General features: G+C 43.0%; 1 protein-coding gene across 22 annotated transcripts in view; it reads left to right on the top strand.

The window, feature by feature from the left end:
* ABLIM1 (actin binding LIM protein 1) overlaps positions 1-17,181 on the top strand; it is a 182,314-nt gene that overhangs the window by 112,517 nt on the left and 52,616 nt on the right. For 19 of the 22 annotated variants that reach the window (NM_001159363.3, XM_040702464.2, XM_025151632.3 and 16 more), the window contains 2 exons: positions 2,169-2,295; positions 3,280-3,373. In NM_001159363.3, the coding sequence (NP_001152835.1) occupies positions 2,169-2,295; positions 3,280-3,373 (221 nt within the window). Of the gene's footprint in view, positions 1-2,168; positions 2,296-3,279; positions 3,374-9,477; positions 9,607-17,181 lie in introns of those variants that run through there. The other 3 variants (XM_040702472.2, XM_040702470.2, XM_040702471.2) reach the window with 1 other exon arrangement.

Genomic DNA, 17,181 nt, shown 5'->3' with positions numbered 1-17,181 from the left:
TGGATCCCTCTGTCCTCCATGGTACTGCTATTTGCACCACTAAAGATTGATAATGCGCTGGGTAGGCCTGGTATAAGGCAGTTCTTATATTTTGACCATGTCAGAAATTCAGTGAAACAAAGAGTTTTGAAAATCTATTCCTTGGTTCCATATCTGTGAAATTTCAGCCTTGCAAAGCTTTCTTGGATAAAGCCGAAAAACGCATGGAAAATACAGCAGATTTTTGGAGAGATTATTGTACCGGGAGTGTATCACAGTTTGGCAAGAGCGTAGGTCAGGAATGTGGAAGCTGGCACAGCAGGGAGAGGCAGTTGTGCTAGGAAGCTGAGAAACGGGGGCTGTTTAAAGCTGCAGTTCAGCACCCACTGAGATTAGGGGAAGTTCTTATTTATCATCACAGTTTGTAGATAAATGGCGCGTTTTCAAGCTGGAAGGAGCCCCAAGAAATAATGTAGTATGGTCCCCAAGCCATGGGAATATTAGTGTACCAAAGGCATGCAAACAGATGTTTACTTGACTCCTCCCTTAGCCTTGTGCTATAAACTTCAGAGCCTTTCTTTCTGACCTGTTCTAGCCTTGCTGTCAATATGTAGTGGCATGAAGCCCTGAGCTGGCATGTAAGAACAGAGGGATCCATTACGTGCTGTCAGTCCTTGTCATTGCATGATTTCAGTTTGTAACATTTGTCCTCTAGAGCAAAGCCCTGGGATTAGACCACTCCTCATTGCTTTTCAAGTCCAAGTCATATCATTGGTCCCTGATTAGCTCTCTGTCACAAGATATCGTGGTGCTTGGGCCCTTTCTCTTCAGGGATTTGAGGAGATGAAGAATACTGATAGAGAGACAATGGGCAAATAGCAACCGGGTTTGCATGAATGCCCATCATACACTTAAGGCTCTCATTGCTCATTATCCAGCAAACAAAAGTGAGGCCCTCAGCATCAAAAGGAGTGGTTCCTCTTCCTTTCAGTTGTGATAATAAGCTTAGACTCACCCTTTTGCAAGATATGGTGTTACCTGGGCTGTGAAGTCATGAGGAGATGGTGCGCAGACTGTACCTGTTCGGTCAGCTGGAACTGGTCTTGGTTTGTGGCTATTTGTTGGTGTTTCAGGCATGTGGAAAGAATGTTACATTCATGAAAGGGGCGTTGATTTTCAGATCATAAAATACAGGAAAAGGTTTGTTCCGGGCTGTCTCCTCTGTGGCTTCCAAGCATGTCTCAGTTGATGGGCATTCCCTTTCTGCTTCACTGCTCTTGCAGGCCTTCCCTTCCCTCCATCCCCTGCGGCCAGGCACAAAAGCTCTAGCACAGTGCCTGCAGTTCAGTGCTGCTTCCCTCATCAGTCTCTTCAGATCTGACCAGGAAATCTGAGTATCTTATATCTGAATGGAGAGGAATGGGAGCTCGGGGCTGAAGCAGCTTTCTGACTTGATGTGAGAGATTGTGGCGTCCTCAGGGTTGGAGGGCATTTGCTGGCTCTGGCCTTCAGGTTTGCTGTCTGCCTTCAAGTTGTCTTCCTGAATCACGGAGAAAACTGAGCCGTGACTGCCAGGTAGTACTAACATCCCTGAGTGAGAGTCCTCGTGCCTATTAAAGACTATGAGAGCTGCTGCTTTCCACACCTGCTGCTGTATCACAATATGCCCTGTCATACAGCATTTAGTGCGGTCATGCTGCTGTCACCCTCACCTCAGTCCCTTGCTAAAAAACACTCTGCCTGTTCCCTGGCCGGGATGTGCCACCACTCACTATCAGGGTGGACGTGTGGGCTTTGCTGCCACCCAACGGGGAGTGCAGAGCTCCCTTCCCAGCACCACTGAAGCATTCTGGATCTGAGAAAAGCTGATTTCTCTAGAAGGTAGGTCTTTTTCTAAGTGGTGGTTTATGAAGCTCCTCCCAAGCAGAATCTGAGGTTTGTACTCAGCTTGCCTGGCAGTCATTGAAACACAGCATGAAAAACAGAAGAGAGTCTTTTTGTCCTCTGCTGATTGCCTATACTGAAAAAGTCTGTACAAGGCCTGGCAGTCTCTGAGGAGAGGAAGATGCATCTTTGCACTGCCGTCTAATTTTCCTCTTTGCTTACCAACTGTAGCAATTGCTGCATGGTTAATGAAGATCAATGAACCAGATAACTGACAACAAATGCAATTGTTTGTTTATTTGCAGATTGCGCTGGTTGTGGAAGAGACATAAAAAATGGACAAGCATTGCTAGCTCTGGATAAGCAGTGGCACCTGGGGTGCTTTAAGTGCAAGGCCTGTGGGAAGGTCCTGACTGGGGAATACATCAGCAAGTAAGTAGCCTCTGCATCTCTCCTGCACTCCTGGCGTGAGTTCTTGTTGCCAAAGGGGAAGACCTTCCAGCGAAGTTCAACCTTCAAAATCCAGTTTTGATTATCTTTTCATATGCACCAAAATCTTTGCTCTCAATTAGATCTAAGATGGAAAGGGGAAGTATACTGGAAAGAGCAACTGGAAGATGGTGATAGTCTGTATTTTACACCAGTATGGAAGGGACTATAGCTCCACGTTGCCATAAGGGGTTGAGGGAATTTCTACGTGAGTTTTCTGTGTTAGGTGGATACAGCTTTGTGCTATTTTACTTTTCAACATTGATGCTGAGGGAAAAGGTTGGAACCTGCCTACTGTTTGCTTTTGCTTGGAAGAGAGTAAATATGATGATGTGATTGACCTGGAACTGTTTCTCAACACAAATAAGCAACTGCTTACTTTCTTTGCACACTACCAGATTTCTTTGCTGAGTGGTCTCCACTCATCCCCATAGACAAAGTTCCACTGATTTCTCTTTGTTCTGGAATTGTACCACCTATAGCTTTAGGTTGGAACAGGTTGCCCAGAGAGGTTGTGGATGCCTGGAGGCATTCAAGGCCAGGCTGGATGTGGCTCTGGGCAGCCTGGTCTGGTGGTTGGCAACCCTGCACGTAGCAGGGGGGTTGAAACGAGATGATCATTGTGGTCCTTTACAACCCAGGCCATTCTGTGATTTAGAAAGACTGTTTTTAAGAATGAAATTTACTTCAGTGGTTTGTGCAGGATGTGTTTCCCAGGTGGAACCTTAAGGGATAGTTATAAATCACTGATGAGAATATGATTTCTTTTCTTCCTTCTTTTACTACAACATGCATTTTTTGAAATCTCTCCTATTTGGTTGGCTGTTGCTGTTTGTAGGAATGCCAATGAAGACAAGGGAAGAAACTAAGTCATGCTGTAACCTGTTTATTAAAAGTGGCTTATGCTTTGTGGCTTTTCTTTTTCAGAGATGGTGCTCCTTATTGTGAAAAGGACTATCAGGTTCTTTTTGGAGTCAAGTGTGAAGCATGTCACCAATTCATTACAGGGAAAGTACTAGAGGTAAGTGCTTTGTAAACTGGAGTTTCAGATTTGGGCCATATCCCACTATGTCTTCACACAACCACAAAGAATGCAAAAACTTCTCCTAGGAAGGTTTTACTGCTGATTTTAGAGTAAAAGTACTCACTTTCAGAAATATTTTTATGTATCTTTTGTTGACTTCTAGTTGGAGACAGCAGTGTTCTCTTTGCATCTGGCCAAATCCCTTCAGAGTTGCATATGTTATGCTGTCGCTACTATCTCCCATGGCTGCAACTAGTCCTTGTGAGGTGGAATCCTTGAACTGTGCATGCATTCCTTTATGCCATCACAAAAATGTTTAATGGGCAAAAATGCAGGGGTCTTTCCTTGTGCTATTTTCATTGAGATAAGAGAAACGAAACTGCTGCCTCCTCCACATAGGATAGAATGTTCAATGGAAAGAACGTGACCTTCAGACTTAGGTCTGGAGCTGGGCTTGTATAGCTTGATTGCTACTTCAGTGATGTTTAATACTCAGCCCTCCCTGGGGGAAAAAAGAAATACCCTTTGCATAATAAAATAAGTTGAAGAAATGTGAGAAGTAGAAAGAACTTCAGTTACAGGTGTATTTTTTTGAAGAAGAAACTGGATATGTTTTTTCAGGGAATAGCAAAAAATAGTCCTGAAAGAGTTACTGAAATAAAAGCAGCTGGAATTTGCTCTTGAGGGTGTATTGCAGGTTCTTTTCTTTGTCTTCACCTACTAGAAGTGTATGACTTTATCAGCCCTCATCAGAGAAGTTTGTTTTGTTGTGGAGTGGTAACATTGACTTTCTAGTCTGGAGGTTTCGGAATATTAACCAGGCTGGCTGCCCCCAAATGGAGCTCTGAGAGCACACGGGCACCCAGTGCAGCTGTCACTACTTCCACTGAGAGGGAAGACAGTTTTTCAGTTAGCCATGCTCTGAGTCTGCCTCCTTTACAACATGTACCTAATTCTTTTAGACTCATATAGATAAATAATGAGAACAGTCTGAGCTTTCCCTTGAGTAGAAAGGCCATGTCTCTGGCTTTTATCTGGAGATCTACTACCATCTGCTTATCTATTCCCATCTACTGATGAGTTTTTTAGTTTAGTATTATGAATTGGTGACAGTACAGTTGGAGTGGGAGGCACTGCTGGAGAGAAGTGATTAGATTTGTGAGACTGGGAAGCATAAAATAATTTTAAAATAACTTCAGATGCTATTCCTGCTGTTATTGCATTACTCGGAACTTATCCAATCTGTTGCTCAAAGCAGTGCTGTCTACTTAGAAGCATGGAGATGAAAATAATAAAAGGGAAGATTCTCTGTGGAGAGCCGTGAAGAAATGAGCTGGGTTTGGAGCCTTTTGTGGAGTGGATGTGAATAGAGAAAAGCTGCATTCCTGTTGCTCTTTCTAGTATCAATGAGAAAGAAACCTAGCTTTCTGAAAGGATCTTGAGCTATATCCTTTCAGAGCTGAATCAGCTGAAGGTGGGAAAAGATTAGTTGAACTGAACTAGGACTCATCATAACCTGTCATCATATCCTACGCTAAAGTTCAGGTTGTCGGAGACTTTGTGTCCCATACAGAACCTTGATGCAGTTGTTTGGGCCCAAAGTTGGTTTCTCTCCCCGTAGTTCTTTCTCTTCTGATGGCTGTTTATTATAAGAAGCATAGACAACGTTTTGCTGAAATGTAATGGAAAAGGCATCCAACCTTATGTAAGGGTCAAAATTAGAGAAAATAGAGGTAAAAGGTTTTCCATTTGATTTAGCTTCTGCAGAGTCAGAAAATGTTCATGAATTAAAAACAGACCCTTTCATGTTACAAATATGGAAATATTTAATATGTAATCATCTAAATTTGTGGTTCAAACAGAAATTAGTCTTACCATTTGTGATGATTATCTGAGACACAGCCCATAATAATACAGTAGAGGGCAGCAGCAGTTCTCAATATGCAAGGAAGACCAAACAGTAAAACCTGTAGAAGTTGACTTGCTCATATAGCACAGCTGTTTCCTGACTTGTTTACATGATGTTTGAAACTGACTGTGATGTGGCAGGTGTAGACTGGGCAAGTTCTTAGAGACTTTCACCAAAAAATGAAGTATTTTTCAGTCAAGGAGGCCATTTGGACATTGGTATAACTGTTAGCAGCATGGATAGTCTGTGAATACAGCTCTACTGGTATCATCTGGGAATGCAGGTACAGGAGAGGCATTTAAGCACTTCTTTTCATTGGGCTGCACTTGAAAAGATGCCGAGAAGATACAACTAATGTTCAATAATACACAGTAGTTAATGGAACTATGAGCTAGTTTCTTGTCTCCTCCTTAGAAGTCTTTTACACTGTCAGATATCACATTTTTAAAGGGGCAGTACTAATGTCTTTAAATTAGACTAAAGGCGTAGTAAGTGGAAACTTAAGGTGAGAAAATCGTATATCAGCATACGTGTCCTCACTGAGCAGAAAAGGTAGTTTAGAGGAAGGGGTCAGTGCATGACATAAATCCTTGGGTAACAAAGGAGCTGGGAGATCAGAAGCAGTCAGGGCTGCTTGTCAATTAAATATTTGTTCTGTCAGGAGCAATATATACTATTTCATGATCTTCATCTGAAGAGATGATTTGCAGATTGGAGGGAGGTATGTGGCACATTTATATGCAAACACTTCCCTCTCGTGGATCAGAAGCAATCAGCAGCGTGCTGGTTTTCCTAAATGGAAAGTTTATAGAAAAGCAGGAAAACTACAGAAACATGAAAACATGAAACTGAGCTGTCTTTGCGGAGGCTGATGCTATCTGCTTCTTGAGTAAGAGTTAAAATTCTTGAAAGAAAATATGAGATGCTGTGCAACATCTCAGATTTGCAGCTCCTGGTTGCTTCTGTCCCTCACTGTTGCTTAGCACCTCTGAAAAATCACGCCTTCAAATTTCTCCACCGAGCAGTCAGTAAGGGAGAGGACCACTGATGAAGATGATGGGAGCCAAAGAGACCTCATCCCAGAGGGCACCGGCAGCAAACTGGGTTGGAATAGCTGATGTTTCATAGAATGTAGAATTCCTTAGGTTGGAACGGATCGTAAATCACGTCCAGTTCCAGCCTGCTGCCGTGGGCTGGTTGCCACACACCAGATCAGGGCTCGGAGCCCCATCCCACCTGGCCTTGAGCACCTCCAGGGGTGGGGCACCCACAGCTTTTCAGGTCAACCTGTTTCAGTGCCTCAAGTTTGAGTTCAGGCCTTGGGAGGGCTGAGTTTCTCCAGCCATTCTGTAAAAAATAATTTCTCTGCTCAGTTTTAAAATCCATTACTAGAAAAACTACCATTTATTTTGCTAGCATCCACGTATCATGGAAGAAATTCCTTTTTTTTTGAACTATTTCTGACAGATTTCAATAGCTGTAAAAATATTATGTGCATTTAAGTCAAATCAGATATTTCTCATGTTATTTTGTGCATAACTTTGTGTGACAAATAGCTGCAGATAATAGATGGGTCTGCATACTACCACAGTGAATGTGGTGTCTGATGAGAAATGGGTGTTGCAACTTTCTCTAGAGTACAGATACTTTAATACTTGAGTATTTCAGGATACCGTTGTCAAGGCAACACAGATCAGTGTTCCTCCTTGGGTTTTTCCAGCAGAAAGAGACCTTTATTTGTGGAAAAAATCCTGATTTCCTTTTAAGTACAGTGAAACACACTTATTGTCAAACAATGATGGTATAAAAGGCAGCCCTCACTATCATTACACCTTCCACTACGCTATTGTTTTCATAGCTTCAAGGCTTGCCTATTGAAAGATGCCCATCTGATCCTAATCCTCCAAATCTCAGTGTAGAAGTGTGAGCTTCTGCATGTACTTAGCTATTTTAAAGACACTGGCTTAAATCATTTTTGTCTAATATGTTTTTCATACACAATATAGTTATTCCTCTAGGGCTTGATTTAAAATGTTAAATCACTGAGAAGCTTTCCATTGACTTCAGAGAACAGTGGATCATGCCTATACTCATGCATATCATTTGGGCTTATCTAAAGTGTTTTATGAAGCTCCTAAGTAGTTCCTAAGCTCCTTTTAGTTCTGCAGAAAGAAGACAACAAGGCAAAAACAGGTGAATAACTTGCATGAAATCAAACAAAGCCTGAAAATGAGAATCAGGTGTGCAAATTTCCACCAGTTTTCTTTTGTGAGGGTGTTTTTTCTATAGTATTATTGTTTTTTGCTGTATATGCTATGTATTTGACCTCGTGATCTAGAGATCAAGGCATATACATCTACTATATCTACTGCCAAAGCCCACAACCATCTGGCTACTCTACCCATTTATTTTTTTAATGCTACTTGCTTGTTTTTCATTAGCAAATATAAAATCATCCTGTGTTTTTTCCTGGCAATGCATGGCTTGATTTCCTGTTCTGGTGGGCTGTTTCCTGAGCCCTGCTGAAACTTGCATGCCACCTTGTAGGCAGCGGCATAATGCCATTTTAACAGATGGCCCTGAAAAGATAAATGCCAGGGAACCAGAAGTCTCCTTTGACTTCACCCTGCGTGGTCAAGTTTTACGTATTTCAATACAGTTATTTATGCTGGACTTCCCTTCCCCTTATGAAAAAGAGATTGCGTATGTTTAAGAGGTTGCATTTACCATGAAGGAAGCTCAGTACTTCTAGCTGCTCTTGCTTTAACGTGCCAGAATTTAAAGATGTTTAATCTGTACTGCATGTAGTTCAGAGATGCTAATTAGAAATTAATAATAGTTTAAAAACAAGAAGAGAGAGAAAAGGCTGCTATGGTTGTATAAGGAAAGTGGATCCATATTTAAAGGCAAAGAATGTGAGCCAGAGAAGCCTGTGTGCTTGTTCAAGTGTTGATTTCAGGGCTAGATTTAGAAGCTCACATGAAATCGTTATCTTTGTCTTGCAAAGATCTGTGCCATATAGGCTGTAGTTCTGCGCTGCACTGTATTCATGTGTCTGGTCCTGCATTCTTACACCTCTTGAGGAACCACACAGAGCATCTCTTAAAACAAGCATAGATGTGTTTTAATTCTATTTAGAAGTGTTGAATGAAAGGCAAACAAATTCTTCGGCTGAACTGAATGTTGAACAGGGCTGCTTTCTTAGCAGTTATCCAGGAGTATCACAAAATGTGTCATTTACCAGGTTCTGGTTATTCAATCTGTTCTAGTAAATCAGGTCAGGGTGACTTGAAATGTTAAAGAGCTTTTATAAAGGAAGCAATGCAGAACAAAGGCTGGTGTTATGGTGGGTCCAAGAGAGTTCTGTTTTGGTTGTGTGTTAAAGTGGTTATGAGGAAAATTGCTGAACATCGTATTATAATTGTAATGCAACATTGCTTTCATATCACCACACACCTTGTAGGCTTGGGAGAGAATTTGCTGTCAGCTGTGGCTCCCAGTCAGTGCTATCGCCTTCCCACAGCATGGAAATGCAGCAGCAGGAGGCTGTGCAGCACATGAGAAGCAGAGGCACACAGTGCATGCCTTGTCAGTTCTGTGATTTACTTTGTGTTTAGTTTTACTGCTCTTAAAATAAATGGGAAAACATGAATGTGTTGCCTATACATCCCGAGGTGAGTGCTGAGAAAGCAGCAGCAGCACGTGCTGCCATTGTTTGCTCTGCATTTGCTGCCATAGGCAGCAGGTACATACAGCAGAGCACAGGGCTTTTGATGCTGGTAAATACCTGATAAGAGATCAGGTAGGTCGGCTTGCAGGGCCCACTGTGCACTGATCAGACATTACAGTGTGAGTCTGAAGGCTTCTCTGAGGGTGCAGGGGGATATATGTGCAGGGAGAGCAGCACCTTCCTGCATTAACCTGAACCAGAACACAGTCTCAGCGTAACTAAATATTTCTGACAAAACTAGACTAACACCCAGGAGGGCTGCATAAATTCTTCAGGAGCTGTGAAAGTACCACTTAATAACTTCCAGAGCCAGAGAGCGCCGGTTTCACACTCGGTGGACACCTGTCCCCGAGGGAAGAACGCTGGGAGCTCTATCAGCATTAAGCAGTGACACACCAGCGATGAGAAACGGTCCTGCCCCTGCCTGGGCCGGGATCCTTCCCCTTTTCCTTCCCTCGCAGTGGGCTGGCCGAGCTCTGTCAGAGCGCACAGCGTGCAGCTGCTGGGGCTGGGGGCTGTCTGTGCCTCGCCTGGGGTCCCGCTGGCAGAGGTGTGGGGAGACATGGATTCACACTGAGCGGTTCTCAGAAGGTAAATGTCTTTGTGTGAGTCTGGGTCTGAACTAGAAGGAAATAGGTTTTATTTTCGGGGAGGGGGAGGCAGCTTTGCGATGCGGCTGAATAGCTTGTCAGTGCTACCAGAGGAGAATGTTTGTACTGTTATTCCCGTGCTCCAGTAGGATTCCTTTCACAGGCTGTGTGTAATCTCATGTTTTACATGCAGAGTGTAGCTAAAGTATTTTTAAACTGCCAGGGATAGATGAGCACAGCACAGAGCCGTTTCTCAATGCAGCTGAGTGCAGATGCATGGAAGAACAATACACTGCTTTATGTCAAATATTTCTTAATATAGTATGTTGGATCTTCTGCTTGCTTCTGGAGGATTGCTGCATAGCAATGCAGTCAGTTTGTTTGCAGTTTCCCTGCCTTTGAGCTCAGAAACGTGTTTTATCAGTTTACATCGAACATTGGTGATGCTGGTTTTGTGTTTGATGTGTGTTTGTTTGTGTAGAAATGGGGAAGTGAGAAGTTTAATAATAACTCAGGGATCTGGGTATGTGGTTCTGGCAGCTTGTCTGTGCTGTGCAGCATAGATTTAATTCAACCTGTACTTCCCTGATGAAAAATGTGCTCATGTCATTGCACAGAACGCAACACCATGCACAGGGTCAGAAATCTACAGTTAATATAATTCCAGAAGAACAACTGAAGTTGCTTGATGTAAAACTCTTTCAAACAGGATTTTGGTGCCTTTGCTTTTTGAAACTGGAAAGATCAAACTTGGCAGGAGGGATACCTGTGCTTGGAAAAAGCTTGGCATAGAAAGATAGCAGAAGAGATTATCTGAAGTTGATGGAGCTTTGACAGAAGTTGAGTTGCTGTGGCGTTACCATCACAAGGCATTGACTTCCCAGCAGCAGTGTTGAAACCATCCTTCAGTCAATTCAAACATCAATAGAAAAGGGAGGGATGTTAAGAGGATGTATGAGGCGGTGAATAAGAAGAGCAAGTTGCAACAAGTAATTTGAAGAAATTAAGAAATTACCAATTAAAACTTCCTTATTGCCACAAAGGGACTTGTGAAGTCTTGCAGGTGCTTATAAAAATATGATTTATTGCTTTCTTGAGTACAGTTTTGCTGACCAAGATACGTTTTGCCTAGGACAATAGCTTTCTCCTTTTTGTTTGTGTTGAACATTCTCTTGGGCGTTTCGTGCACCAGATGTTACTGAAAGCTTTAGCAAGCTGATCAAAATCCTTAGAAAAACATTTCATTAGATTAATTTATGAGTATAAAGTTCCTTGCAACCAAATGCTACCTTTGTGCAGTGTAATTATTGCTTGCATTGTAGCAGCATGCAACAGGTGCTTAAGACAGGTGGTTTTTCCCTGCTGTAGGGAACATGTTCCCTACATTGCTTTATTAATCACAGAATGGCCTGGGTTGAAAAGGGCCACAACAATCATCTGATTTCAACCCCCCTGCTATGTGCAGGGTCACCAACCACCAGACCAGGCTGCCCAGAGCCACATCCAGCCTGGCCTTGAATGCCTCCAGAGATGGAGCATCCACAGCCTTCCTATTACAAAGTTACTTCAGCCAGTTTAATTTTTACTGTTCCTGGACTGAGATCCCAGTGAAAGATCTTTTGCAGGATGGTGGTCTTTCATTTTTAAGTTCTGCTATTGGTGGAGAGTTTGCTGCTGACTTGTAGAAGAGCAGGACAGGACATACACCTGTCCCCAGTAAAAAGCAATTGGTGGGAAGAATGCAGCAGGAGCAGGTTTGCAATTTGAGAGGTGAGGAAGAGCCTGTTGGGGCAAGTCTGTGATTGTCACGCATTTGAAACTGGCTGCAACCAGGTACTGCACTTTGTGTCCCCTCTGTGAGGATCAGTTCTCTCTTCAGTTTGCTGTGTCAAGATAATTCCTTCATAAAAATAAAAAATAAGTTTAAAAAAAAAAAATTAAAAAGAGGACTTTGGAGAATCAACACCTGGCTGTCTTTACTGAACTGGTGCTTTGGTGACCAGCTGGAGCATAAAATCAGCAGGGTTTAATTGCACATGGGTGTGAGTGAAAGTGTTAAGCATTTGACTTCACCTGTGGGATTTGGAGAGAGAGATTTGTTACACTTATAGATAGATGGATCTGTTTCTGCAAAGTAGTTATGTCCTGGATGAACACTGTTATTTTCTGAGCAATGAGGAGATTTCTGAGCAATGACAGAGGCAGCAAGAACTTCAAGGGTGCTGCTGAGAAGTCTGCTTGAACTGCTGCCCATGGGGCAGTTTTGGAGATGCAGTACTCAAATGAAACTTGAATGGCAGCAAATTTAGACATGCCTTTTTACTTTATATCCTGTTCATTACAATGTTAATATGCTCTGTCATAGTTATTTTGTTGGAACAGTTTTTCTGTAGTAACTGGTAACCTTGGTTTGATAGGGGAGTAAAGGAAACGATGTAGGGAGTAAAATTCCCATATCTTGGCTCTGACAAGCATACACTGCTGTGTTGTTCATACCAGCTATGATTCAAAAGCATGCTCGCATACTTTTCCCCAGGTAGCAGGTAACATTGCAGTTAACCTAAGATAAAACACTTTTTAATACTTTTTATAGCACTACAGGGCCAGAGTGCTGGACTGGCAGTGCCACCTGGGATCAGTTGGCTACGAAAGCAGACTATAGTCCCCAAAAGAAAAAGAAGTTCCTTATTACATTCAGTCCTGCTGTATTTTGCTGTTAGAATAATCTGGAAATCTACCAGGTACAAATAAGCACATGTTGAGTGCTTTATTTCCACTTAGTTTCTTGCAGGCTACCTTTGTTTTATGTTCTCTTGTTATTTTCTACTGATGTACTGTGTGTGACCTCATGCTCAATTTCTCTTCCCCCTCCTTTGGCCTTCCCAACTTTTATTTCTCTGTTGTTTTTGGGACACTCCCTCTGAACTGAATGCAGACATCGAAGCAGAGAGAAGGCTTGGCTGAATTGCATGCCAGAGCTTGTATGGCTCCCCAGCGACATTCTGACAGAAAACTGGGAAGACGTTTTTGTGTTAGATTAGCAAGAAAGTCATCTACAGTTATTGGGTATATAGTTAACTTTGATCCGTGGTGAGCTGCTCCATCTCACACTCTCACATGCATCGTCAAGAGGAAGCACTTTGCACTTGCCCGCAGAGCAGGCTGGCAGGAGTTTTGCTGAGCCCTGCACAGGACTGTTCTTCCAGCCAGGCCTGTTCTGCAGAGCCCCGGGTGCAGCCCCAGCAGCAGCTCAGGTCCTGATGCAGCTCGCCTTGCCTCTGAGTTTGGACTGGCTGCTGAGCCACCAACCACATCAACAGAAGCTGGCTTCTAGCAGCAAAGCTCCCGCTGTCCTGGGGATGTTGCTGCTTTGCTGAGGCAGCTGGAGGAGTAAATTTTCAGTGCAAACTGACTTAACTCTATTAGAAATTTCTCTGATGCTGCTTGTAAGTATTCTGCTGGTCTGGTCTGAACCTGTGCTTCCTATGAGCAGTCTCTGTAATGGGTTCTGTCTTTATAAAGCCACTGGAATGGGTTTTAAGGTCAGAGACTGCTAAAAGCATCCTACTTGACCTTCTCTTTTCAAAATCAGAGCTTTTCCCTAAAATAAACAAGTGAAAGCTTATCACTTGGGAAAATTTCCTGCTTTGTCATGGGGACTGCAGGGTGATTGTAAAATCACAGATTTACACTCTTGCTGTTTAAATTTACCTCTGCTGTTGCAATTTCATCTTATTCAGAGGTTAAATTTGTCAAACTTTAACTTGATGATGATACCACGGTTGTTGTAGGTTTGTTTTCAGTGGGATCGAAAAACTCATTCTCTTTCCTGCTATTATCTCTTCTCTTTGCTTTTAATGACTTTTCCATTGTGATCCAGTCACTGTTTGAAGCCTCTCTCCGAGCAGTGGTGGGTTCTGAGTCCTTCTAGTTCACAGCTCACATCGTTCCTATTCTGTAGCTCCACATGCCCACTTGGCAGTATTACAATAGTGACAGTGCAGTATACGATCAGAAGCAGAACCTCTCTTCTGCTTTGCCTTCATATTCTTTGTATACAACAAATGAGCAGAAGAACTGGCTGTGTCAGGTACCCTGAGAGTTTTTTTCTGGGATGTTACTAATGATGTCTTCCAGCTGCCTCCCTCGGTGGCTGTTGCCCGCAGCATGGCCTTCAATCTTCCAGGGCCCTGCTTGCTTGATTTGCAGGCGTTCTATATTGCATTAGGCTATTCAAGCATACTCGTTGGATTCAGATAGCAAAACAAGCATTGAGTCATCAGCAGATTTGCAAGGAAGGGGTTTATCTTCTTGTCTGGGCCAGCAGCAGAGGTACCTCATGCTGTGGGCAGGAGGAAGTCAGCCCCGAGGTATCTCTCCCCTGCTAACACATCCATCTGTCAGACAAATGCCTAGCTGTATATGTATATTTTAAGACTCTCAAGTACTAATTGTTCCAGTCTCTTCATTTATAAGTGTAGACACATAGCAAACAGCAATTTTAAAAAATCTTGCCCAGAAAACAGTATCAAATATGAGAAAAGCATCTTTGGCATTGCTGAGCAGTGAGAAGACCAAGACCAGTTAAGGTGCCATCCATTCCCATGCCCATTCACTACAAGACACTACAAGTGTAAACACTGCACCACACATTCAACAGTTCTGCTTCTTTGCAGGATATACACATATCTTAACACCAGCCAGTACATATATTTTCTCTGAATAGTCTCTGATTGACTGCACGGTTAGTCAATGGGGTTAGATTTCTCTGTGCATAAGTGTAACCTGGGATCCTAATGGAGATGACAGAAATTTTGGCTGTCAGTAACTTACCTGTATCTGCTATTGCTTTGCTTCTCTGTACAGACCAGAGTACTCTCACGGGTCACTTTGAGCTTCTGTGGGTACCTTTCTTAGTTGAGTGTCATCCCTTTCTTTGCAGTATCATCTTCCTGCTGTTTCTTTATAGATAATATAAGTTCTTACTGTGGTAGTGTGTAAGCAATATGTGGACTTGCTCCACGAGGACAGGATAAATGGCTGCCATAAGGAATATAATCTGTAGTTAAGCGTATTTCACCTTTGCACATCACTGGATGCAGCAGGAAGGTGAGAGCTCGAGGCAGAGCTGATAGCCCAGTCACAAGTGGTGGCTGGGACCTTGCTGTAAAGTAAGCCCAGTTGATACTCAGCTGCCAGGAGGACTGATTGCAGTTGTCTAGCCTGAAGGGGTTTGGCCAGAAGCATAACTCACATCTTTGCTGTGAGGAAAAGTTATATTTTGAGCAGCTAATAATTGCATTGCTATTATTAATAACTAATGCATATAATAAGACTGTATGCTGATGAAATTGACACTACTATGTTGCAGAGTTTAATACTGTCCATCTGCTAAGGGATATAATAGTGTGACACTGGCAGTCACTGTTGGGATGCTGGGAAGTATTTTTGTATAAAAATCAGAAAGCGGGCCTGAATTAACAGTGCAGGCGTTCATAGCAGCAGGGCAGCTGCAGTTCTGGCTTGCTTGAGAAAGCACAGCCATCAATGGAAGGCTCTGAGGGTCTTCCATGTCTCTTGCATGCAAGTTGTCACTCAGATTTAGGGTCAGGGCCTCACGCTCCATTTCCCACGTCCCCTCGTGTGCTGCTCCGCTCCGGCTGGTAGGGGCTGCTGGGGGCTGGGCCTGGGGGCAGCTGTGACACTGCTATGAAGAGAAAATCAGTAGAGATTGTGAGGTCTTTTGGAAGCAGAGGAGCCGCGCTTTTATTTTTGTATCTCAGCACAGACATTTGTGACTTGCTGGACAGATAAGAGCCTGGGAAAAGCGAGTGGACAGCTTGGGCCAGGATGTTTTTAAAAGCAAATGTTGGTCTCCCTAGTGTTTGTGCTGTTCCACCCGCCTGTGAGATCACAGGAGCCTGCAGAGAAGGAAACAATGGAATTTGATATTATCCCCTACATCAAACAGGGTGAAGGGTTCTGTGACCTCTGCGAGTAATTAAAATAAAGCTTCACGGAAAAATGGTCAGCTACTGCTGCAGTTCCTGTTTTACAATTCATGGCATTCCTTAAGGGGTTTGGAGATGAGGCTGGGTTATTCTTTGTGCTGCTCCTTGGTCCTTAGGAGAGTTAAGAAATCAGGTCATCCTCCTCAAGTCATGGTGGGAATCAATTTTTGATTCGATTTGTCAATCAAAGAGCCATTACATCTCTTTATTGTGAAAAATAAAGAAAATACCCTTTAAAGCACTCCTTAAGCTACATAGCAGGGCTTTTTGTGCTTAAATGATAATAGAAAAGCTTTCTGCATGTTTAATCACTGCTTGTCAGGTGATTGCTGAGATATCTTTGAATGGAGGGTGAGTGAATGCAGCTGTGCAAATGTAATGCAACAAAAATGCACTTAATTGTGTCTTTTGGCCAATAAAAATGTCTGTTGGTAATTAGTTCTTCCTGTACCAGACCCACTGGCATGTGAGTGCTCCTGGTGGGATTCTTGTTATTGTCCTTTCTGGCTCTTGTTCACTGTTGTTCTGAAAAGCAGGCAGAAGTGAAGGTATGAGTAATAGGAAATCTTATGCTCTCACGTTTACCAAGGAGGAAAACATTTGTTAAATCAGGCTAGAGCTCTGCAAGCCCCCAGAAAATACAAGTTAGTCCTGTAGGGGAAGTAGGTGGACAGAGTTAGGCAGGGGGTGGTGTCTAAAAGCACAGTCGTAGTATCATTAAGGCTGGAGAAGACCACAAAGATCGTCTAGTCCAGCCATTGCTCCTTGACTTTGAAGTCCTGTGGCTGTGTGTGCAGGTGCCTGTGTTGGGTTTCTGGGGCACAGCACATCAGCTTGCGTGCAGCTGAGAAGTTCTGTGCAGTAAACTAACTGTAAGGGATTCTGGGGTGTGGGGTCAACCGTTGATGTTACTGGATGTGTATTTAGTAGCCTGAGAGCTGGATAAGGCCGGGTATCTGAATACTTCATCCCCTGTAGATTCAGAAGTTTGCCCCAGTACTTTGTAATTGACTGATGAATCAATGAATCGTGCTAGTAGAAATCACTGGCCAAAGCTGTGAATTAACTGCAAATTAAGGGATACAAACATGAGAAGCCTGAGGCACTGCTACAGTAACCACACAACATCCACAGATTAGCAGCTGTTGCTTATGGCAATGCGGTGTGTAGCACTTGGTTAGAGCATGGGGGTTACATCCTTCTGTCCTAAAACACACACCTCAAAGGCCAGGATGGAAGGACAGAAGCTGAAGCTGTACAGGTGTGAATATGTGACAGTTTTTGTTGTTCACGTGCCGTGGTGCTTTCCCAATATATGTTTTTCCTGGATCTTAACTACTGCTTTATATGACAACATTGATGTACAGACATTTTGGCAGTTAACTGAAGTTAAGAAAGGTTTTGACCATGGTGTAGTTTCAGTTTCATGTCTGGGCATTTGGATGACATCTCATGAGACATGATCTGATCTCAGATGTGTTATCTCAGGGGAGAATAATAATAATAATATAACAGGACCTATGCTCTTTTCACTTCAGACTATATAGCTGCTTGGCTACCCCACT

The sequence above is a fragment of the Gallus gallus genome, chromosome 6 (assembly GCF_016699485.2).
Source record: "Gallus gallus isolate bGalGal1 chromosome 6, bGalGal1.mat.broiler.GRCg7b, whole genome shotgun sequence".
NCBI lineage: Eukaryota > Metazoa > Chordata > Aves > Galliformes > Phasianidae > Gallus > Gallus gallus.
This window is presented reverse-complemented; position numbering and strand designations above follow the sequence as displayed.